General features: G+C 43.5%; 1 protein-coding gene across 2 annotated transcripts in view; it reads left to right on the top strand.

Annotated features, from left to right (window-relative positions):
• The window catches only part of LOC147638140 (uncharacterized), a 101,415-nt gene extending 80,077 nt beyond the window's left edge, over nucleotides 1-21,338 (top strand). For both annotated transcript variants that reach the window (XM_086798058.1, XM_086798057.1), the window contains 2 exons: nucleotides 907-967; nucleotides 20,874-21,338. In XM_086798058.1, coding sequence (XP_086654184.1) covers nucleotides 907-967; nucleotides 20,874-21,062 — 250 coding nt within the window. In that variant the 3' untranslated portion in view covers nucleotides 21,063-21,338. The remainder of the gene's footprint in view (nucleotides 1-906; nucleotides 968-20,873) is intronic.
• Nucleotides 21,339-26,013: the final 4,675 nt, after the last annotated feature.

Below are 26,013 nucleotides of genomic sequence, written 5' to 3'. Positions count from 1 at the left end.
TTAGTCGATGTGCTGTTTTGCCTGATGGGGCATCAGATGAGCTAACCCTTTTCAGGTGCATTCCCTTGATGCTAGCTCTTTTGTGGATATGGTGGCCCCCCCTCCACGTGCGTCATTCTTCACCACTCCACCGTTCTCATGGATGTTGGAGCGGCAGTTTTCTCCTTTCCCCCAAGAGTAGTCCTAGAGCGGTGGTGGTGGGCAACAGCCTCCGAGATCAGGTCACCAGTTTATAGAAGCTTTTGGGCGACCAGATGTCATTGGCCACACTTGGTCGAAAGCATGGATGGAGCTCAAGGTGATTGACGTGGAGATGCAAGAGGTTTACCTTCTCCTTTTCTCCACCTCAGGCTTGCAGATGAGAGGGGGGTCTTGAGGTACCTCCAGCATGAGGATGTCCACTCAGGTGAGGCCACAGACCATGCCAGTGCTAAGATTGCACGCACCTTGAGCGCTTGCAGCCTTAGGCTGGCTGCCACTACTCCACGTCCAAACTCACCCCAAATGCTCGTGTGCCAATGAGGGTCTGCAACCTCTTCACTTAGCCATTTGTATGGGCAGGCGGAGGCCAGGGTAACAGGCCTTGATTGTGTGATCTCCTGGCTATCTTCCGCCTCTTTGGGTATCCGGTAGATGATGCAAAAACTTTTTATGTGATTAATCATTATTTTAGATATTGAATCTAAAAAACGGATAAGTGTCAAGTGGAAAGCTGAGGTTTATTGCATTGATTCCCAAGGCTCTCTTAAATAGATCTCAAACTGTTACATATGAAGAGGTAGAACTCTCGAATTAGAGTGTGAACTAGGTTTGTGATTAAGCAATTTGTGATTGGTTTTGTAGTGTTTTCATATTTGTTTGTATACTTAATATAATTGTGTCCTTACTTCTTGTCTTTCATTGCAGAATGTCAGGTCGTGACTTGCGAGATATATGTCAACAAGCTGAACGGCGCTGGGCTTCAAAGGTTTGATCTCTTCATATGAGCAGCCATATGCATGGCATTTCATCTACTATAAAACTTTGTGCACGTATAGCGGGCCAGTGTGCATACGAACGCTTGTGTATGTGTGTTATTTTGATACAGAATGTCAAAAATAAGGACGACAACCTATAAATATCAAATAGGAACCTAATATAGTTGGTCATACTTCAAGCAATATGAATACATGAATGTGCATGTATGCTCATAAATTCTACAATGGAATAAACTTTTGAAAAACCCAATATTGAACAAAACACAGCATCCATGGCTGCACATTGAGTATGCTCTGTGATTCCCTGGGTCAGGTACAAGAGTTTACACATTATGATGTTCTCTAGGTTTATCAGCACTGTAACAGGACTGTTTCTACTAATAACCATAGCTACTACTGAAATAGTAGGAACAGCTAAAAATAGCAGGAAACACTGTGAAAATAACTAAAATAACAGAGCAGTAAAAAAAATCTCTTGCTTCCTTTTAATGTACGTTCACCAGCCCTATTGTCTGTGGGATAAAAGAGCTGCCCAAATGACATGTGGCAAGCTCGAAATACGGAAGTACAGGAAATATGAATTGAAATTATCTGCAACCTGAAGCCTTACTAATCAAAATAAGGGTCTGTAGTCTAAAGTAGCTACCCTGTCATTTTATGACTTCACCATTTTAAAATTGTCCTCAAAATTAAAATGGACGCTGTAGTAGCATGTCAGAGGTAAGTCCACAACTTAATCCAGTAGAAGAGGATATTCCTTAGAGACTAATTGCCAAGTAGCCTCCTCACATGGAAGTCCCTGCTGTTTGTTAACTTACTCTATTATCACTTTGTTCCTTCCTTCTTTAAAATTTTGTTGGGACCATAACACCTATGGGCCAACTTGGTGTTTGTGTTACACTTGAGAGAAGCATATCTATGCTTATGCAACCTGAAATATACCCCCTCTCCTTTTTGGAATTCCATGTCTTCTCCTTTAGCTTCATCTTTGCCAAATTATCCTTTGCCAACTGTAGCACAACATGCATTGTTTCTAGCTCATTTTGTGCATGTTGGTTCATTCATAATCTGATCTGTTAGTGTCAAGGGCAACCTTATTGGGTATCCATAAACGGATTCAAAAGGTGACATGCCAATAGAAGTGTGCCTGGTGGAGTCGTTACAAAATTCTGCCAAGGACAACCATTTGTGCCATGACTTGTGTACCAAAACAAAAATGTCTTAAGCATTCTTCTAGCCATCTGTTAACTCTCTCAACTTGGTAGGCAGTACTCAGGGTTGGTTTAGCGCTCACATGTGAGGATGGTAGGCAGTACTAGGGATTGGTTTAGTGCCCATATGAGAGAACAACCCCTTCCAATACCCACTCATAAATTTGATGTCTTTGTCCCTTAGAATTTCCTGTGAGAGGCCATGTATTTTGAAGATATACTCCATGAACTGTGCTGCAACCTGTGAAGCAATGAAAGTGGTCTTAGTTGGCATAAAGTGGGCCACTTTGGTCATTCTATCCACCACAACCATTAGGCTGTTCCACCCCTTGGCTGTGATGGGCAAACTAGTAATGAAATTAATTTCAATGCGTGTCCGCTTACCCTCTGGAATATGGCTGCAATAGACCACATGGAATAAGGTTCTCAATTCTGCAGGCATGTCACTTGTGCTTTAAGATATTGCATGACATCCTTGCACAAGCCCTTGGAAGTTATTTTTACCCTTATCATAGGTTTTGCCCAAGCCTATGTCCTAACAAGAAAGAGCTGTGCATCTTCTCAAGGATTAAATTCTTGAAAGAGGAATGGATATCAAGTAAATAAATACTTAACCCGTTCCTTAAAGAAAATGCTGGGTAATCTACACAGTGTGGGTCTTATGGGGCTTGATATATGAGAGGAGTCTCGGACCCACCAAGTGCATGGGCAGCCCTGCTAAGTGGCAAGAGGCTGAGATAAAACAATGTGTGTCGGTTTCACTGGAAATCCTTGCCGGCTAAACAAGGGAATCCTCATCACAGGCGTATCCAAGCTCAAAGGGAGTATCTCTCCCTCAATAGTATACCCTAGGTCTCCATAAACTGTATATCTCAAGCCTTCCCATACCTTGGGCAATGTCCTCTTCAATCCGAGAAGCTTGGTTCACCTGGAGTATCAATTGGGAAGCTCAAGAAAGCTCTTAGGAAGCCCAAATCCTAATGGATTAGCCTTCAACCCCTCAAAAGTCTTCAAGAACAGGCCGAGCAGCCCCTGCAGTCTTTTGATCACGGGGTACGCGGGTTTGGCAGAGTGGCGGTACTATTCAGGACACATCTACAGCCCATGATTACCATCGTGGGGTACACGGGTCTGGCGGAGCGGCGGTACTATTCAGGACACATCTACAGCCCATGATTACCATAGTCTGCAGGGACACAGTTGGACACTTTATGTGGGTGAGGCTACACGTCACACTGGAGAGATGTATACACATTGCAGTATGTTACTTCCCACCTAGAAGTCCTCATATGCTATTCTAGAGAAGGCAGAGAAGTTTTATCCCCTCCATGCAGACATCATTGAGTTCTCACGTTTGGGCGAAGTTCCCCTTTTAGGGGACTTCAACACCAGGACTCAGAGTGAGCAGGCATTGTATATGACAGGAGGAGCCAACCATGCAGGAGATAGACTCGGAGGAGATTGGCATTCAGCGGGCATCACAGGACAGAGGAGACGTTACAGCATCAGGGGAGAGTTTCTCGTGTTGGGGACCACACATGGCTTAGCCATCTTCAACGGGATGTCCCGTTGGCCTTCTTCCGAAGCTCTCACATGCTTCCCACATGGTGGAGGCTTGAGTACAGTGGATTACCTAATGGGATCTCCGGCTTTAGCCACATCCATACATGCCTTCACCATTCCCACCTGCCCCCTTGGAGCCGACCATGCCTATCTCTCCTTCAGCCTCAGCTTTTCCTGACCATCCTCACCACTACCACCCATCTCCCAACACCCAGATTCACTTCCACCATGATGGGGACTTGACTTACTCCAATCATCTGTACCGAAATCTAACATATGTAGACCTCAATCTCCCACTAGCTGACCTCACCTCTTAGCTCACCACAATCTTACACACCTCTGCCATAGCCGCATTTCCATCCACTAGTCGATCCACCGCCAGAACCCCTACTGGCACCATGCCACCAGAACGATTGGTATGACGAGGAATGCCGCACAACACGTGAGCATCTCGTACATGAGGTTGCGACTGGCCAAATCCAAGAGTGAGATGCTCAAAGGATCAGCCAATAGACAACCAAACGTAAGAAACGAGCACATGTTAAGGGCCAATACAAGGACTTATACCAATCTCTCAAAGGTGTGAACTCTAACGAGGGCTCGAAGAAAATCTGGGAGAAACGCCCACCCACACCCATCACATCTCCATCCATAGGGAAATGAGTGGGAAAAGATGATGTGGACAGGCAGGTGACAGGAACCTCACACCCGCCATGGTAGCCCGAGCCATCCAGAGACTCAAAAATGGCAGATCACATGACCACGAGGGCCTCTTGGCAAATCACATCTCCCATGCGGGGAAAGACTTTGGCACCCCTCTTGGCCCATATGTTCAACTGGGCTCTTTCGAAAGGCTTCCCACCCACCTCGACAGCCCATATAATCACACCCATCCATAAAGCTGGAGATCCCATGGACCCCAAACAATTATAGGACTATTATGATTGGCCACACACTGGCCAAAGTTTATGGGTCGGTACTTGAGATGGAGCGCAACACACTAGTAGAGGGACATGGGCACAGAGCATCAGGGCAGGCAGGTTTCCACAGGTCATTCTCCACTTTGGATCACATCCTCACCTTCTGAGCCATCATAGAAAAGGCAAAGCACGACACCGGCGGGTTTACTCTTGCCTTATGGATTTCTGCAAAGCCTTTGATACGGTGCCTCGAGCCAGACTACACCAGAGACTCCAAGATTTGAGGGTACCATCAAACATGATATGGGGGATCATTGCATTATATGAGTCGGTCATCGGGTGGGTGAGATGCCTAGGAGTACTATCAGATGAGATCTCCATGTCAAGATGCCTCTGGAGAGCCTTTGGAGAATCTGCAATAAGCACAATGTCATCAACATAAGTAGTATGGAAACAAGGATGCTTGCTACTAGTGATATGCCTAGTCTTCAACACATCCCCTCTTTTCACATCTCAACTGAGTTTCACCTACATGGGCAGCCTAGTGGAGATTGCACTCATATGTGTACTTGGGAGTCACTTTTACGGGACCCATCTTCTCGATGAGCGATGTTGCAAAGGCTAGACTGATGTAAGGGTATGCTTCTCTCGCTCTCGTGGAGAGACAATACTTCCAAGCCCATTTCGAGGAGCCGAGGACCAAGATGTGGCTATTTGACACCTTGGTCACTTTGGCATTGATGTATGGAGCACCATTTTGGGCACTTAATCTTACAATGGCCAAATGGCCAAAGATAGAGAGGGCTCAGGTCATGATGCTTTCTTGTATGATACGCAGCAAACTATCGGTCCCACATGATATTATCCTGGCAGAGTTTGCTGCAGCCAGCACCCATGGCCCCTGGAGCCGCCCGAGGCTCGCCCTACAGTCCTCCTAGCAGCAACTAGCAACAGATGGGCACGAGTCGTGGTATAGCCGAGTATGCACCTGGTTCACGAGGCAAGGACTCAAGATGGGTCGCCTCCCTCCACTCCAGTATGACCCAGACTCCCCATTCATCAAGCTCTCTTTGGATGACAAGAACTGGGTGATTAGATATGATTTATTGGGACTATATATATAGGATACCTGGATCATGAGCCACTCTCACACAAATGATAGTACTGCATGGATACTTTCATGAGGCTTACAATGGATGGTTTCATATTGAGGGCCATATATCTTGACATATACATGTCACATACCATGCGGATTGTAGTGGCGAGTTGTGAGTGTCATGGCACCGCCTAAGCTTAGAGACAAGGAGAGCCATGCAGATACCTCGTGAGGAGAGGATATGCACTTTGTGCCAGCGGAGGTCGAGTCAGAGGAACACTTCATATGCAGGTGCACTATATATTATGAGATTCGAGGGAGTTTCCACTGTCACTTCAGAGAGGAGCTTGGACGCTTATCTAGGATCATGGATTACGCGGATCAATGGTGCCTGGGCCGTTTCCTACTAGAGCTTCATCGCCACAACGACTCATTGATTAGGGAGTCAAGACCCTGTGGCAGACATCCTGAAACCGGCCTTCAGAAACTTGACGGGCGGTGAGCACACTTAATCACACTTAAAACTCTTTATGAACTGGAATAATTAAACTTGGAAGAAGAAGAAAAAGAATAAGCAGAGCTAGAGTGCTCCTGCACAAAAGACCAATTGGTCCCAAAACGTCGCGCCCCCGCAGGTATTTATTTATCACTCGAGGTCGGCGTAGCCCTTGTGCAATTCCCAAGAAGATGCCTCCTTGCTTCACGTGGAGGAGATCTTCTCAAACTTTCACCCAGTTTGTGTTGTGGGATACAAGAGCCTTGGCCCTCTATTTATACAAGTTTTGGGGGTGAAAAGCTATGCTTTTCCCCCTAAGAAAAACTAATACAAGTGCTTTTCTCAAAAGAACTCTTTCGAATAGCTTTTCTTCTCTCTTTTTTTTAATTAAAAAAAATAAAAATAAACATAGTGCTTTCTTCTTTTTCAAAAACTTGGCTGCCCGGCGCTTTTCTCCATCGCGCTTTTCCTTGCGCGTTTTGCTGCTGCCCGGTTGCCTGCCCGGTTGCCCATCGCTTCGCCTCCCTTTCTCTTGCTTGTGAGCGCATGCCTGCCTACATGGCAGCACCTATGTTTGTGCAGCCAGCCGCCATGTGTACCAACAGTCAGCCACGTCAGCCCAGCCATGTGCGCTTCTAGTAGCCAGGTGTACCACACACACGTATGCTTCTTGCAGCCAGGTGCCACATCAGCTGCAGTCTAGCCAGTGCAGCCAGTGTTAGCTGCCACGTCACCTGCGCCACGTGGCAGTGCCACGTCAGCTGCTGACCGGTTGTTCTTGCAGAGCTGACCCACAAGATGCCTCAGTTGTTTTGCTGCTCTGCAACAAGGTAAGAGAAAGACACATATACATGCACATGAGCATGCACACACATGTACACACACACACACCAAACATATATCTACATCCACACACGTGTACAATCTTACACATGCTCATACAGAATAAACATGATCAGTGAATGTTAAACATGATTAAACATAGTCATAGTGCTTAAGAAAAGAGGTAAAATACTTAGTCCTATAACATACCCCCCTCTTAAAACAAAGCAATCGTTCTCAATTGTTCATTCAAAGGATCTGCCAACTGAAATAGAACCTAAGAGAGCAACGAGAAAGCTATGTCGTGCCAACTAAAACAGAACACCTAAATACATAAATCAAGAGCATCCACCTCGTGAATAGTCATGTCCCCCTGGATGCTTTACCTACTCACGGCCATCCCACAAGACCCACGATCAGCAGTACATCATGAACATGAGTAAACAATGATGCATATCAAATGAAAGTCTAGAATAGGCGTCCCCATTCTCTCAAAAGATTTGTATATCCATGAATCAAACCATGTGACTAGTACACATATATCATAGAAATCCCAAAGACAGATATACTGTCAGTTCAGTATCTCAATGTGCTGATAAGAACACCAAGCAACTTCCAGATCTCATCCAAGTGAACTCTGTGACAAAGGAGGGGAGTCACCTTCCTCTTGAGTAACAGGTAGTACTCCAGAATCCACAACTGAACCTGTTGAAGCACTTTCTAAGGTAGGCTCCAAACCAAAAGCCTCGAGGTAAAGTTGTAGTATCCTCCGTGAATCTGCCAAGTCACCCTCCTCCATCCACTTTGAATCCATAGATGAATAGCTCACAAACTTCACTAGATATCGACGTGAAACTTTTTCTCTGACTTTTCTTTTTTTATGTGCCAAAATTTGTTCCGGTTGAAGAATCTCATCTAGTTCTTCGACTTCTGGTTGTGTCTCATCAACCTGATTTGTAGGCACCTCACCTCTGAAAGGTTTAAGAAGACTCACATGGAATGCATTATGAATCCTCCAATGATCCGGTAGCTGAAGACGATAAGAAACATCACTCATCTTCTCAATCACCTGAAAAGGCCCATAGTACCGCATACTCAATTTAGGATATAAGCTCTGTTTACCCTTCATTTTCCTGAGTCTAGCCTTCTCAAATCTCAAAAGCACCCAATCACCCAAATCAAAAACCAATGATCGACGGTGAAGGTTTGCTGCTTTCCTCTGTTTCTCTTGAGGCCTTTGAAGAGCTACCTTGACCTTCTTGTAAGCCTCATCTATATTCTCCACAAAACGATCTGCCTCAAAGATCTTATCTTTTGTATGTAGGATCGGAGGTACTTTCTTCCCGCCTTCCATAATCTCGAAAGGTGCCTTACCTGTCGAAGTGTGAATGGTGTTGTTGTAAGCAAACTCCACCAAAGAAAGATACTTTTCTCACTACTCCTTATGATCCGAAACATAACACTTTAGAAGTGTTGGGGTAAAGGCATTATGCCCATCCTTAAAGTGTGTACTAGCCCATAAGTTGTATAGTACATAGTACACTTAGTACTTTTAATGTACTAAGTGCACTATGTGTACTAGAGCAAATATACATATGTGATAGGGGAGTCCACACTCATACTGGGGAGTCACACACTCATACTATGAGTTGACTTATCCCCACATGTCTCTCTCTCTCTCTCTCCCTTCTTCTCTGTGTATGTCTCCCACATGAAACCCTAACTCATAGCCCCTTCAACTGGTATTAGAGCAGGCTGTGTTCTAGGGTTTTAGGATTCCTCTAATTTGACTGTGCGTTCCCATGTTGCTACACCTTTAGCCTTCGAATCTCTCTGTGATCGATTTGCTTACAGGTAGCACGTCGACTGGTCAACGAGCTGCAGCGCTGGAAGTCGCCTGGGTGTGCTGCATGTGCTTCATTGGTCGCTGGTCGCCTGTGCGGAGAGCTGTTGAACCAGTCGCAGGCAGGTGGTCAATAAGCGCACGCAAGCGTTAGGCGGATACGCGCAGGCAGGTAGGCGGGCGTCCATACTCAGGCGAACACGCCTACGAGTGAGCCGTCGAAGCCAGGTTGGGCGAGCACAACCCGCTGCCGTCCTCTGCGTGCTCTTCACCAAGTATGTTACCCGCTTCTACAGCTGAGCTTCCATAGCGAATTGCAGCAAGCCGTTGGGCGTCAGCGCCTGGCCACAAGAGGAAGTCGCGTGTAGCGCTGGCCACTAGCCGGAGGCGGCGGCAACAAACAAGGCCTGGCCACCGCAAGGCGTTGCACGCGCTGCGACACGCCACCACAGAGCGTCCGCCGGCACGTTTACGTGTCCGCGTAAAGCTCCCGCCGCCCACACGCAGCCTCTTCAACCTGCACGAATACAGCTGCCCTGTCAATACCTGCACAGCAGCAACATCATCAGTTCACGAATCAGAGCAATACGACTCCTCCCTTTCTGAAACAAAAATCAGAAATTGTCTGAGGTATTTTGCTTCAATTTTTTGGGATTTTGCTTGTTCATTTTCATCAATTGAGCAGGTACAGGTCCAAATGGCTCAGATTTTGAGCAAAATTGGCAAAATTGGGTGAAATTGGTCACATTTTGGGTAAATTTGCAGGAAATTGGGTGTCAAAATTTGGGGCTTTTGATGTAATTGTGCCATTGGGCATTCATACATGCTGTATGATGTGAGCAATCTCACATTTGGGGCAAAATTGCAGGAAATTGGAGTGCAAATCAAAGGGCTTTTGTGCCAATTGGGTTGATTTGCATGCAGGCACTGGCATTTGATGTTTTGGGCAATGTGTTGATGCCTGTCAAGCACTCAATGTGCTAGTAAATCAAGGGGCTTTTGTATATGTGGCCAGGGGGAAGCATTGTGATGACTCTGGATGCCTTCATGTGCATTAATGTACCATTCATGATTAGAAATTGATCTTGAATCAAGGAGCTTTTCAAGATTTTGTGCTTGTTGAGCTTGGCAAAGCAGCAGGGAAGACTTTTATGCCTTGAACCCTCAGTAATCCACTTGCAGTCAAGGGGCTTTTGCCCAATTTCTGTCCGGGACTGTTGTATGCAGTGGTGAGGACTGTCAAAATCTGATTTTCACTCATTTGGACAGCCAGGAGAGCATTTATTGCTACTGTACTTGCTGGTACAGATTTGGTACAACTTTGTACAAGTTTTGGCATGGCTGTACATTGATTTGAGTGAGGAAAAGGCTCATTTTCAACTGCTGTACTTGCCGGTACAGGTTTGGTACATCATTGGTGAGCACTTAGTACTGTTGTACAGTACTTTGGAAGGGCAACAGAGCACATTTAAGGTGCTGTCATAAATCTGCAGCAACCAGATTTTGGTGATTTTATCACATTCAGTGGGAGTAGAGTTGCATTTGTGCTTCCGCAGTGGGAGATAAACTTTGGGAGAACAACTGTGAGCACTTTGTGCTTTTGGTGCAGTGTTTGCACATCTTGCAGGGAGTCAGGCATTGACTGTGACAGGTTGCATATTGCTATGGCAACCACAGGTGAGAGCTCTTCATTGCTTCATATCAAAAAGCTTGAAGGCTCACATAATTATGACATTTGGCAAACCCAGTGCTATAATGTGTTGCTCCAGAAGAAGCAGCACAAGCCCATCAAAGAAAGGGGTGTAATGCCCGCTTCTCTTACTGCTGAAGAATGAGAAGATATGGATGAGCTAGCAAGATCCACTATCATGTTGTCTGTGTTAGACACTTTACTTTTCAGCATACGTGAAGAGAAGACAGCTTGGGGAATGTGGCAAAGATTGCAGGACTTGTATGCCCAGCAAAGTGCCTCAAGCAAAGTGTATTGGTTGAAGAAACTCATAGGTCTTCAAATGAATGAAGGGGCATCTATGACAGCCCATCTAAATGAGTTTAATGGTGTTGTCAGCGAGGTAATCAATCAAAAGTTGGCAATGGACGATGAGTTCAAAGCCACCTTTCTCTTATGCACTTTGCCAGAGAGTTGGGACACATTCAAGACAGCCACTAGCAATTCAAATGCTATGCTGTCATATGCAGATGTGGAGGGTGCTCTCCTTCAAGAGGAGATGAACAGGAAAAACAACTCTGTTAGAAAGTCCAATGTAATGAATGCATGTGGGAGATCCCAGCAAAGGGGTAAAAGCTAAGAACGGGGAAGGAGCAAGTCCCGCTCCAAAAAGGACTTGGAATGCCATTATTGTGGCAAGAAGGGACATATCAAAAAGCAATGCTACAAATGGAAGAATGATCAAAAATAAAAGGGCAAAGGAAAAGACAAAGACAAAGATGAAGCCAAAGATGCAAAGTCAAAGTTGAAGAAGTCAATGTGTCACATGCAGGTGACAGTGAGGATGAAGTCCTATTCACGTCTTCACTTGATGCCCATTCACTTCTTGCAGGAGATGGTCATGGTATGCACTCATGGATCATTGATTCAGGTGCCTCCTTTCATGTCACAGGTTGCAGAGACTTGTTTGTCAGGTATACTGCTGGCAATGAAGGAGTAGTTTATTTGGGTGACAACCATGCATGCAAGATTCTTGGCAGAGGTGATGTGAGGCTTGTGTTTTCAGATGGCTCACAGCTTATGCTCCATGATGCTGAATCAGGCATGTGCCTGAGATCAAGAAGAACCTGCTTTCTACTGGACAGCTTGATGATGCTGATTATGTTACCACATTTGGTCGTGGAAAGTGGAAGATTAGTAAGGGCTCACTGGTTGTTGCTAGAGGCTCTAAGGTGGACACTCTTTACTTCATGCATGCTGGTGTTTGTCACCATGTTAATGTAAATGTAACCGAGCTGCCGGAAATCTCTATGTGGCATAGCCGGTTGGGACACATGAGTGTCAAAGGAATGGAGCAATTGTCTCGTTTTGGTTACTTGCCTTCTCTAAAGTTCTCAAGTTTTCAGTTTTGTGAGCATTGTATATATGGCAGGCAACTCCAATGCCCCCACAAGAAAGCTCTTGGACAAAAAGATGCTCAGTTAGAGCTTGTGCATAAACAGATGTATGTGAGATGCCTCAGCTTTCTTTGGGAGGGGCAAAATATTTTGTGTCTTTTATTGATGATGCCACACGCAAGGTGTGGGTTTATCCTCTTCGTTTGAAGAGTGATACATTCTCAGTGTTTGAGAAGTTTGTTGCTTATGTTGAGAATCAAACTGGCAAAACACTGAAGGCTTTGCGTTCCGACAATGGTGGAGAGTATATGTCCAAACAGTTTCAGGACTTTTGTGATGCTGAAGGCATCAAGAGGGAGCTCTCTACTCCTTATGATCCTCCACAAAACGGGACAGCAGAGAGGATGAACAGGACCATTCAGGAGAAGGTCCGTTCTATGTTGTCACATACTGCGTTACCTCAAGGTTTTTGGGCTGAAGCTGTTATGACAGCCGTTCATCTTATAAACAGGTCACCTAACACGAGGCTTGGTGGGAAAGTGCCAGAGGAAGTATGGACAGGGAAGCCTCCGTCCTACAAGCACTTGAGAGTGTTTGGTTGTGTTGCGTACGTGCACATACGCAGGGAAATGCGCACCAAACTTGATCCTAAGTCTCACAAATGCATATTCCTAGGATATGGTGACAGAGGTGAAATGGGGTATAGACTTCGGGATCCAGTGAGATGAATAGAAAGATTATACGCAGCAATGATGTCATTTTTGATGAAACATGCATGTACAAGGAGCCTGCAAGGCAACAGGAGCCTGGCAGAGTCATCTTTGATGATGATGGACATCATGGACAACAACCAAGGGCTGTAAATCTGCCATTACAGCATCAAAACCAGCCCTTAAATGGTGCTGAAAATGGTCCAAATGGACAGCTAGAGATGGCAAAAGATAAAACTATGGATATCCCACAGTTAGAGGAGATACCGGGCATGATCTTTCAACCTTATGGCATGGAACAGGAGCCACCAATAGGTGATATGCAGGCTGGACAGCAACCTGCAAATGATGGTCAATGGGTACGGAGGTCCACAAGACCCTCCAGACCCCCTGACAGGTTTGTTCCAGGGGTTGACTACTTGATGCTCACTGACTGTGGGGAGCCCTCTTGTTATAAGGAGGCTTTACAGAGGGCAGACAAGGCTCTTTGGGAGCGTGCCATGAAGTCAGAGATGGATTCTCTGCACAAAAATGGAACATGGAAGTCGGTGCATTTGCCTATAGGCAAGAAGGTTTTGCCATGCAAGTGGGTTTACAGGCTCAAAGTTGCACCTGATGCAAAGCCAAGATAAAAAGCCAGGTTAGTGGCTAAGCTTCAAGCAGGAATATGGTGTGGACTTTGATGAGATCTTCTCTCCAGTGGTCAAAATGACCACACTTAGAGCTGTATTAGCTTTGGTTACTCATGATGATCTGGATTTGATTCAGTATGCGGATACTTCGGGACAGAAATCAGCATGTGTTGTATTTGTCTCAGAAGGAATACATTGGCAAAGTTTTGCAGAGGTTCAATACGGATGGAGGGAAGAAGACTAGTACTCCTTTGCCTCCATATGTGAAACTCAGTGCTATGGACAGCCCACAGTCGGATAGTGGCAGGGCTGATATAGCCAAGATTCCGTATGCTTCAGCTTGTGGCAGTCTCATGTATGCCATGGTTGCTACCAGGCCGGACATTGCATTTGCAGTGGGAGTAGTTTCTAGATACATGGCCAACCCTGGCAAGAAGCATTGGGAAGCAGTGAAAGGTGTCATGAGATACCTGAAGGGCACACAGGATATGTGCATTTGCTTTGGCAAACAGCATGCATTAGTGCATGGTTACACGGATTCGGATTATGCCGGTCATCCAGATAATCGGAAGTCTACTACCGGTTATGTGTTTACATTCACAGGAGGTGCTGTGTCATGGATATCCAGGATGCAGAAGTGCACTGCCTTATCTACTACAGAGGCCGAGTATATTGCAGCCACAGAGGCTTACAAGGACGCATTATGGCTATCTCGGTTAGTGGTTGATTTGGGTTATACAGGGGATATTCCATTGTTGCATTGTGACAGTCAGAGTGCCATCCAATTGGCAAAGAACCCTGTCTTTCATGCAAAGACGAAGCATGTGGATGTGAAGTATCACTTCATCAGAGAGGTGATAGAGAACAAGCAAATTCAGCTTGTCAAGATTCATACGGATGACAACCCGGCTGATCTGTTGACAAAGAGTTTGCCTCCAGAGCGGTTTGCTCATTGCAGACACTTGATGGGCATTGGATGAGGCCAGCTTCAGCCTTGATATGGCCTTGTATATGATCATGTACATGCTGATTTTTCTTTTCCTTCATTTAAGGGCACTTTGCCTTTAAGTCGGAGGTTGTTGGGGTAAAGGCATTATGCCCACCCTTATAGTGTGTACTAGCCCATAAGTTGTATAGTACATAGTACACTTAGTACTTTTAATGTACTAAGTGCACTATGTGTACTAGAGCAAATATACATGTCTGATAGGGGAGTCACACACTCATACTATGAGTTGACTTATCCCCACATGTCTCTCTCTCTCTCTCTCTCTCTCTCTCTCTCTCTCTCTCTCTCTCTCTCTCCCTTCTTCTCTGTGTATGTCTCCCACATGAAACCCTAACTCATAGCCCCTTCAAGAAGATCCAATACAACTGAGTTGGCGATTTCAGATTGCCCATCTGTTTGTGGATGAAAAGACGATGAGAACTTCAACGAAGTTTTCACAATGCTCTCCAAAATAAACTTGTCATTCGAGGATCTCGGTCACTAATAATAGATGTGGGTATTCCATGGTAGTTGAAGATATTTGTCAAAAATATCCTCACCATTTGCTCTACATTAATCTTCTTCCTGACTGGAATGAAATGAGCCTGCTTGCTGAAACGATCCACGATAGTCCAGATGCCATCATTCCCACTCTTTGTCCTAGGAAGACCAAAGATAAAATCCATAGCAATACTCTGGAATAGGCAAAGGATGAAGTAACCCAAGAGTCTTTTGATAGTCATACTGCACCTTTTGACAAATGATACAATCACGAACAAAAGCATCAGCATCCCTGCGCATAGTAGGCCAATAAAAGAATGCCTCCAAAGCTTTCATTGTAGCCTCAATACCACGATGGCCTGCATAAGACGGAGCATGGCATTCTGTCAAAACCTTCTGCCTCAACTGAGATGTGACACACAATTTGTCATGCATCATAAAAAATCCTTCTTTGAGAGAATAATGATCAACTCGCTCTCCTTCAGTCAAACGATCAAAGATCCGCTCAAAATCTGCGTCATGAGCATATTGTTCTCGCATATGATGTTCATGATGAAAGATAATAGAGACGGCGGCCACATGTGGTTTCCTAGACAGGGCATCCGCAACCACATTCTTTTTGCCATCCACATCAACAATCTGAAAGTGAAACATGGACAAAAGGTTTGCCCATCTCATATGCTTCTCTGAGAGCTTTTTTTGACTAAGAAAGTACCGTAGAGTCTGATGATGACTCTGAACAATGAAATCAGTCCCAAGAAGGTAATGCTTCCAAGTAGAAAGAGCATGAACAACCGCAAGAAGCTCCTTCTCATATACTTGTAGATTCCTTTTTGCTGGTGATAGAGTTCTACTCTCATAAGCAATAACATGTCCATCCTGCATAAGAACAGCTCCAATGCTATTCCTGCATACATCACACTGTACCACAAAAGGTTTATGTAGATCTAGAAGAACCAAAACTGGACCAGTGGTTAGCTTTTCCTTAAGCTTATTGAAAGCTTCCACTTCCTTCTCTGTCCATCGGAATTTTACATCCTTTTTGGTCAGGTGATGTAAAGGTGAAGCAATTTCTGCAAAGAATCGGATAAACCTCCTGTAATATGAACAAAGTCCTAAGAAACTTCTCACATCATGAATAGTTTGCAAATCTAGCCAATTCTTTATCGCTTCATTTTTTGCTGGATCCATCCTGACGCCATCCTTAGACACACTGTGCCTAAGAAAGTTAATCTCTTGCATGAAAAATTCACTCTTCTTTCCGTAGACAACCAATCTATGCTTTCTGAGTTCCTCAAACACTTTGGTCAAATGCTCTCGATGCTCCTTCTCTGAATGAGAAAACACAATCATATCATTAAAGAACGTGTCCACAAAAGCACTGTGGGGTTGAAAAATTCGATCCATCATCATGTTGAAGTCGCTGGAGCATTCGTAAGACCAAAAGGCATGACCAAAACCTCATAAAGTCCAAAAGTTGTCATGAAAGCTGTCTTGTGCACATCTTCTGGCCTGATGCGAATTTGATGGTATCCACTCTTCAGATCAATGCGACTGAAGTAAGCTGCTCCTTGTAACCAATCCAAAATATCATCGATTCGTGGTATAGGGAATCCGTTCTTGGTGATGGTAATCTTATTCAGTGCCCCGTAATCAATGCACATCTGCCAAGAACCATCATTCTTTTGTACCAAAAGCATTGGTGAACAATAGGGCGAAGAGCTCGGCCGAATCAATCATTTGTCCAAATCATTTGTCCAACAGATCACGCACTTGGCTCATAATCTCTTCTTGTTGGGCTACACTCACCCTATAGGGTGGCTTATTCGGTGGTGAACTTCCAAGAATCAAATCAATCCCATGATCCTCAGGCCTAGCAGGCGGCAACTCCCCTGGCAAAGCCTCTGAAAAACAATCCTGAAAACTTTTGAGAAAATCCATTCTTTCCTTGTCCAACTCAGACAGGCTGAAATCTGTGGTATCCTGGTTCTCTTTAACAAACACTAAGTAAACAGAAAGATGTTTCTTTATTAAACGAGAAATGGCCGAGGCCGATACAACAGGAATAGATTCTCCTTTAAGCTTTACATCAAGAGTGTGTTCCTTATTCTTGTGAGAGAGAGTGATTTTCCTGTTGAAAGTATCTACTACTGCTTTAACTTTATGGCACCAAGGCATACCCAACAAAACATCACAACCCTCTAATGGCATAATGTAGAAATCATCCTCTCTGTCCGTGTAAGTCTGCACACTGAGACGCAGTTTCCCAATGATCGGTGTAACCTCAACCGAATGTCCAGGACAAGCCAAAGTAGCCTCATGCAACACACCCATCTCCTCTGGTTTGATGTCCAACTTTGCTGCAAGTTTGGGGGTGATGAAGTTTGCGCGAGCCCCAGGATCGAAAAAGATCAAAACCTCCTGATCTCGTAGTCTTCCCATGCTCTGCACAACTCTGAAGATGCATCCCCTTGCTTCAACCCGATCAAGTCAGGCACCAATCCAGCAGACGGTTTCTGTTTCTTTGCTTTAGGCTCTTCCTGTGAGTCATCTACGTTTTTAAGTACTCTCTTCGGACACCTATAGTACTGATGTCCCTCTTCTCCACAAGAGAAACATTTGTTGGCAGCTATAAGTTCTTTCTTTTCTTCATTCGTTCTTTGAGGTAAGGGCTGAAATTTCCTCTTCTTGGATTGCTCCTTCTCTCGTGGTTTAGTGTCCTTGTTGTCCTTTGACTCCTTTGCCTCTTTAAATGCTTTCTTTGAGAAGAGACGTTGATCCTTGAATCCTGACATCTGACCAGTAAGCATGGCATATCCAGTCTGAGCATTTTCTATCATCTGAGTCATATTAATGACTTTTGTTTTAATGCAATAGTCTCGAAGCTCCTTGGGTAATCCACAGCAATATGTCTCTACCTGCTCAACCAGTGACACTGGCCTAAAGGATGTGATCGGTAGCAAAGGATTCCAAAATTTCTTGTTATATTCTTCCAGATTGCTACAATCTCTGGAATCTAATCGATGCCAAGCTGTCATAACATGCACCTCAAAAGTCGGTGTCAACCATAAAGAAGAGAAGATGTGCTTGAACTCCACCCAAGTGCTAGGTTCTATTCCCTAATGAAGAAGTGTTGACCACCATTGAAGAGCATTTCCCTTTAGGAAAGAAGGTGCCTTCCGTACCTTAGATGCCTTTGTGAAGTTACCACCTGAAAATGCCGCATCAAACTGTTGAATGAAAGTGAGAGCCTTCAAACGATCCTTTGCACCACTAAAAGTATCAAACTTTACTACAGCACCACCCTCTTTATAATCTTTTGGCTTCTCGCCCAGAACAAGATTATCATATGGATGTGGTTTGAGAAAAGAGTTGCCCATAGCATTAGATCCCATGCCCATCATACCACCTCCCATACGAGGCATACCAAAAGCACTTCCACCACCACCACTATAAGTTCCATACATACCTCCTGGCATACCTCCATACATACCTCCATGCATACCTGGTTGCATACCATAGCTCCCAGTCGTGCCCATGTTGGGTACACCCGTCATGGAATGAAACAGAGCCTCCGCCAAAATAACCAGGATGAGAAGTATTAAAAGGGTTTCCATGGGTAGGTGGGGGAAAAGAAGAAGAAGAATCGGGGTATGGCTGAAATTTTGGGTAGATGGGAGCCGAATGTTGAGGCTTAGGTTTCTTCTCAAACCCCTGCTTTCGTGGTTTAGAATCAGCTTTGAAGTTTCGTGGAAAGCGTGAATCCTTTGCGAGTTCCATTAATCCCTCCATCAAACTTTCCATCTTTGCTTCATAGGTGGCATCATCATCTTCAAATTGTGGCATATCGGGAGGTAATTCTTACTCGCTTTCCTCATCTTCTTCAAAGTAGTCATCCTCTTCTGAAGATAAATCCTTCATCTCCGCACTAGTTCCAGCCATAGAATTAAATGTGTCGACCACAGGCTTGCCCCTTGAAAAAGTTGATGATGAATCTCGGCAATGGAACCTTGAAACCGGCCTTAAGAAACTTGACGGGCGGTGAGCACACTTAAGCACACTTAAAACTCTTTATGAACTGGAATAATTAAACTTGGAAGAAGAAGAAAAAGAATAAGCGGAGCTAGAGTGCTCCTGCACAAAAGATTAATTGGCCCCAAAACGTGGCGTCCCCGCAGGTATTTATTTATCACTCGAGGTCGGTGTAGCCCTTGTACAATTCTCGAGAAGATGCCTCCTTGCTTCACGTGGAGGAGATCTTCTCAAACTTTCACCCAGTTTGTGTTGTGGGATACACGAGCCTTGGCCCTCTATTTATACAAGTTTTGGGGGTGAAAAGCTATGCTTTTCCCCCTAAGAAAAGCTAATACAAGTGCTTTTCTCAAAAGAACTCTTTTGAATAGCTTTTCTTCTCTCTTTTTTTTTTAAATAAAAAATAATAATAATAAACGTAGCAGTTCAGCGTTTTCTTCTTTTTCGAAAACTGGGCTGCCTGGCGCTTTTCTCCATTGTGCTTTTCCTTGTGCGTTTTGCTGCTGCCCGGTTGCCCATCGCTTCGCCTCCCTTTCTCTTGCTTGTGAGCGCATGCCTGCCTACATGGCAGTGCCTGTGCTTGTGCAGCCAGCTGCCATGTGTACCAACAGTTAGCCACGTCAGCCCAGCCGTGTGCGCTTCTAGCAACCAGGTGTACCACACGCGTACGCTTCTTGCCGCCAGGTGCCACCACAGCTGCAGTCTAGCCTGTGCAGCCAGTGTCAGCTGCCACGTCACCTGTGCCATGTGGCAGTGCCCCACGTCAGCCGCGGACTGGTTGTACTTGCAGAGCTGACCCACAAGATGCCTCAGTTGTTTGTTGCTGCTCCTACAACAAGGTAAGAGAAACACACATATACATGCACATGAGCATGCACACACGTACACACACACACCAAACATATATCTGCATCCACACACGTGTACAATCTTACACATGCTCATACAGAATAAACATGATCAGTGAATGTTAAACATGATTAAACATAATCACAATGCTTAAGAAAAGAGGTAAAATACTCAGTCCTGTAACACATCCACCCAAGCCCTAGGCGACCATCACTCAATTCTCCCAACCACCCACAAGAGGATGCTACACCAGCCATGGATGACATACCCACAACCTCATCAAGCCACACATTCTCAACACTTTTAGCTCGTCATCTTTGACAGTAGATGGACCTTCTCTATCTTAAATAGGGCCAATGCCTTCACTAATAACAGCTCTGACTCCTTATGGATCAATCTTAGGAGGATTAGAACTACGGGATCTCCCTGTAGACTATTAGCTGCCATGGTTATTATGTCAAGAATATATTTAGGAAACTTCTCAAAATTTATGAATGCTCTGCTGGCAACAAAGCATGATACAGAGGTGACGTTCAGCCTTTGGATATGATGCCTATGATTGGAAACGAAAATGGTCCAAAAATGTTGAATGAGGGAGCTAGATCACTCCAGCCCATAGGACCACAGTGTGAGCGCTTGCGTTTAAGCCCAACCACAAGGGCCTTGAAGTCAGAGACTTGCAACTTCCTGCAAACGGGAAACATAACTGGTAGCAACCACTACACATTCAATTACCCGCTGGTGGCCAGGAGTTTGGGAAAAAATGTTGGAAGGAAAAATCAAAGGCAAGGCCCCGCATAGTGATTGGCTATTGTGAGTGCGCCTGTCCCCAACCCATGCTTCCTGGTGGGCATGTGCTAGCATCCCAGTCAGCTGATGGCAAGGTGCACCACATGCATGTGTTGGGTGCTTGTCACCATCATCAGACGGCAGATAAGATAAGAGGTGGTTCATGTGTACCGAACTTAATCAATCTAGTGGAAAAATGACTCCTTTACATTTCTCAAATCACGCTTAGCTTATTCTCTTTAGCTTTTCATGTTTGAACCAGAAGTTGATAAGTATTGTGATGACAAACCTACCTTTGTGTATGATTTTTTTAATTTGAAGTACTGATATGACACATGTTACATAATGTGCCTTTGATACTACTCAATTGTTCAACAGCTTATCAGAAATCATGCAAGCAGTCCTATGGCCTATGGTCTACCACCACTGGAAGAGTACATAAACTGTGCAGAAAAGAGGAGACACACGATACAAACAATGCCTCTTGAGCATGGCAGTCAAGCAAGGGGTGGCCACCATCAAAACAAAACACGACCACCACCATGGCCACCATCTGTTGTAGTTTAAGATTGTAACTGGTGGAGTACTGTAGATTCTTTAACCTTGTTATTAAATTATCTCTATTTTATAGTAGTAATATTATACCTTGGGCTTCACTCACACGACTTGAAACAACTGGAGATTTGATTAGTCAGGGAAATTATAAGCAAGTTCTTTCCCATTACAAGTTCTTCAAAAATAGCTTATGGGAATAGTGCTTTGGAAATCAAAATAAGATGGCATATTTTGCCTCCTGTATTAGCAAGCAAGCAATTATGGAAATGAATCTAGCATGGTTGTAAATAAGTTGTCCTCTCAAAGAAAGGCCACCTGGGGTCGGTGTGCACATGCATGCATACTTTCAAAAGGATTGGGTTGGAATTTTGAATGATTGAGTAGACACTTGGACAGGATGGAGCATGATAATTAAGTTTTAGAAATTGGTAGATAATTTTAAGAGGATTCAAACCTTTGAAGAATGTTTTGGAGCTAGAAGAAAAGCAATATTACAAGAGTTGAAGAGTGACTCGTAATTTTGTGTATAAAATAAGTTGGAGATTTCTATTAAAAAGAATATTGTAAATCAACAATGTGGATAAAGTAATGTGATCTTTTGATGTTACAAAAGGAAAAGAGAGAAAAAAAAGTAATTAAAAGCTAAGAAAGTGCAATTTAAGAATAAAAGATAGCAAACAATTGTTAAGTTCACACATTACAAAGAGAGAAAAATTTGTGGTAAGGAAGTAAAATTTTTCAAGGTGGACGAGAAGAAATTATCAAGAACACTAAAGTTTTGTTAAGTAAATGCTTTTAAATTTTCTTATTGTGTTATTTATGAAGATGTGAGAAATTTGTTGTCTTTTATATGTTGATGGTTGTCTATTTTTTTCCCTTCCTTTTCTGGAACTCCTCAACTACACCTACTACAACTCCTCAAACAAGGATTGCTCTCACCACAAGCTCTTATCTATAGCATGATTTGCTTGCTTTAGACTTGCCGTAGTATGTCAGTGGATCTTGGAGTTACAAATGCAACTTCTCTATGAGTGCGTTAGCTCGTTGGTCACATGCTCATTCTATTGTCACCATGAAATACTCCTTGTTGATAGGCTGAAGGTAGTGCTCTCTATGCTTAGATGGAGGCAAAAAGAGATGGTTCTTTCACAAAAAGGCGGGGATGAAGAGGAAGCTAATGCAAGTAGAAAACATATAAACAAACCTATTCACACAAGAACCCAATAGCATAAGAGAAAGCATATAAGAGAGAAGAGAAGAGACCACAAGTAAACTATTGCAAAGAAATGATTTTGTATTGCTTATTGTGATAAATGACTTATGTACAAGTGACTAGTTTTTACACGAGGCCATTCAAACTTAAAAATAGTTTTGTCTGGACTACTTGATAAGCCAAGCAGGATGCCATGTAATTATCGCCAAGCTGAAGAGTGTGTCACATGCACCCATGCACTAAGGAGCCATGTGACACATTGGATCAGCATCAATGCTATACTTATACAAAATTAGTACCTTTTTTAGGGGTTATTTATCATATGCCGTGACCACATAGTGAACCCTAGCTTAAGGGCATGCGAGGCACGAGCTACATAGGTCTTTCCATAGTATCAATCATTTATTCCACAAAGTCAGGCTTTTCCTAATTGACATAAAACACAAGGTAAGATTGTTTTATATGTTTTAGTGATGTCCTACAAAAGATAAAGTGTTTGTTCGAGTAAGTAAGATGGCAAAGCGTCTTATAGTAGATCATGTAAGTGAAGCCATGTTGACTTATCGAGTGGTTAACATATCTCCTTGACCACGAAAACTTGTGCATGTGTGCACTTTGCCAAACATGAAAACTTCAATTACTTTCTTTGACTCTCTTTTTCGCTTTCTTCAACATTTACTTGATAGCTTTTTCTTGGGGACTCAACATTATTACATTGTTAGAGATATGGCAACAAACTTGCTCATGGGTGCAATGGAGCTCTGGGTGGTCTCTGTGGCTTAAGGGATTTGGCGTTTTGGAGCACTTGGGATATAAATGAATCGTTAGGTGGTGTGGTTGAAGACAAGGTTCCTACTGATTTAGGAAAGGTCGAGGCGATGGGTCATATTATGAGCAAGGGTTGTGCTTGCCATGGTCCCCCAATCCACAAATGTACCTAGAGGGTTGTCGACAATGATGCTCAATGCATGTTTGTGAAAGAACAATGCCTATGTGTCTTACGTGCAAAGCCTCTGTATATATTGTAGTTGATGTGCATAAGCATTGGGCGAAAGGTGTGGACTATGTGTTGTAGCTTCTTTTGGTGAAAATAATACACTACTTTCTTTGGCACTTATTTGTTTGTTTTTTTTTACTCTTAAACATGATTTGAGATAGAGAATTAATTGTTGATATGTAGCAAGGATGGTTGATAAGGTGGTGTGAATTGTCCAAAATTTAGGACACCCAATATGGAAGAATTTAGAACACCCAGTATAGCATGCACATTGGTAAATTGCGATCGACAACGGCTTATCAGACAACGCCGAGACCATGCAAAGCCCTAGGTATCTCTACCTCATTTGATTAGTATGGTTGTGGGTATGTTTTGCACCTTGGAAAAAGAGAGGTGGAGCTCAATCGAGTCTTGAAGTTTTTTCAGCTTCGATTGCATTGCTAACTCTTCTCATTTAGATTCTCTTCTTGGGGAGGTTTTCTCTCTCCCTCTCTCTCTCTCTCTCTCTCTCTCTCTCTCGTGCGTGCTCTCTTTCTTTCTCCTCTTTCTTACATATATATATATTTATATATAATATTTTTAATGCTGTGGCATACGAGCCTCATGACATGGCATGTGTACATGTGAGCCTAGGTGATGATGTGGCACATGACACCAAATATATTAAGAGCTTACCTTATCTTTGCCAAAGCATGTGTCGTTGGGTTTGCCTTAGAGCCACAAATGTAACTTCCCTATATAGGTACGCTAGCTCGTCCGACTGTCGCATCCTAATATCGTCGTCAAACCGAAATGTTCCTTGCTTGCGGATGGGTTGAAGGTAGAGCTCAGTATGCCTAGATGGAGGCAAAAAGTGATGGTTCTTTGCAAATGGTTCTCTCTCAGAGGAAGCTAATGCAAGTAAAAAACCTACAAACAAACATATTCAAGCAATCATCCATCTAGCATGCAAGAATGCAATAGCATACAAGCAAGCAAGAAGAAGAAAGAGAAGAGCTCGCAAGTAAACTATTGCAAGGGAATGATTTATTGTCAAAAATGGTATATATAAGTGACTAGTTTTCACACTAGCTGATTAAACTTAAAAATGGTCCGACCTCTCATCTTACGATAGGTCGGCATAGTGAAATCATGTTAACCTACGGAGTGGTTCACATTTATAAATGTCTGATTTCGAGAGTTAAACCTTGCATGCATATGTAAGTAGTACGTAAGGAAGACGATGAAAGGTCACTACAAAAGGATTTAATCCATATACCTTTATTATTTATTGAGTTTTTTCTTAAAATTTAGAAGGTGAGTTGTGGCATGCCATCCTAATTGGACCCTTCTTAAGTAGGATGTGGTCTTTTGTTATGGATATGTGGTAGGTGGGATTCATAGGATCTAACAGGCACACTATATCCAACCCTCGATACAAAACTTGATTTGTAGAAAGAGGTTGTTAGTTGTATTTTTTTTTTCTTTCACAAGGTCCATCGATAAGAAAGGCAATTGCTAACTAGTCACAAGTGCCTGCAAGCACTGTTAATAGTACTAAAAATAGGGCCCAACTTGTGAATGCAACCATTGGACTCACCATGCGTTTTCTTGAAAAATGTGGCTGCCTTAGAAGACCAACCCCCACACACACACACACACACACACACAATTGTGAAGGCTGTAAAGGCCTATCCTGCAGCTTGCAACCAGTCAAGAAACAGTCACTAAACAATTATATAATTGTAGAGCTAAATATGCACAATCCTACATATCTTTGTCTCCTTGAGATTGATATCCCCGTTCTTAATCAAGCACATACAATTGGAAGGTGACAATAAATCCCATTATATAATCTCAGGCGAATTAGAGTAGTTAATAAGAATGTTAGTAAGGCAAACATTGGTGAAATAGTAACCACAAAAGTAGCATGCCAATTTCTCACACATCTGGACAAAGAAACAAGTTGGAATGACATGGACAGACAAGGTTTGTCTTGATAGGAAATGTCCTCTTTTAAGTTTTTCAAATTGAGAAAAGAGAAATTCAACTGTCATTCAACTCAACACAAGCCCACAACGTTAGAGTGACAAACTGATTGGTGGTGAGTATAGTTGTTTGGGCATTCCTTCTAACAGTAGAGATTTGGAACCATGATTCTAGAAGCGGTGAACGCGTTTCATGATAAGTAAAGGAAAGATGATTGCTTGGAAATTTTTCAGTTTTTCAAATTCAGAAAAGAGAAATTCAACCTTACACAAGACCACAACTATATCACACTTTAGTTGTTTGAGCATTCCTTTTAACGGTAAAGATTTGGAACAGGTTCTAGAAATGGTGAATTAGTTTCATGATAAGTAAAGGAAAGATACTTCCTTATGAATTTTTAAAAATAGGCATGAGTAGATAAATATATACTGTTAGGTGTAGATCTCATATGGATAGTGGGAATTGCAAGATGCAAAAAGGATGCAAGTAATCCCACATGCATAGGCAATCTAGAAGATGAAAGGATGCATATAGTCCGAACTTCCTATTCAACTCCCCCAAGCTTGTCTTTTGTGTAAGACTGGAGGGTTGGTTAGGTAAAGTGGAGACTTGCCTTAGCATGCTAGAGCCTCTACAAGCCCATGTGAGTATATATATGTGCCTCCAAGGGTGCTAGTTGCCCTTGTGGAATGGACATGCTAGGCACATATGTTGCCAATTGTCTGACATTTGTTGTGTGGTATCATGATACATCATGGGCAGTGTGACAACTGTTAGTCTCATGT

Source organism: Cibotium barometz, chromosome 5 (assembly GCF_041138505.1).
Source record: "Cibotium barometz isolate CiBa-2024 chromosome 5, ASM4113850v1, whole genome shotgun sequence".
Taxonomy (NCBI): Eukaryota; Viridiplantae; Streptophyta; class Polypodiopsida; order Cyatheales; family Cibotiaceae; genus Cibotium; species Cibotium barometz.
The sequence above is the reverse complement of the archived record's forward strand: the minus strand, read 5'-3'. Positions and strand labels throughout refer to the sequence as shown.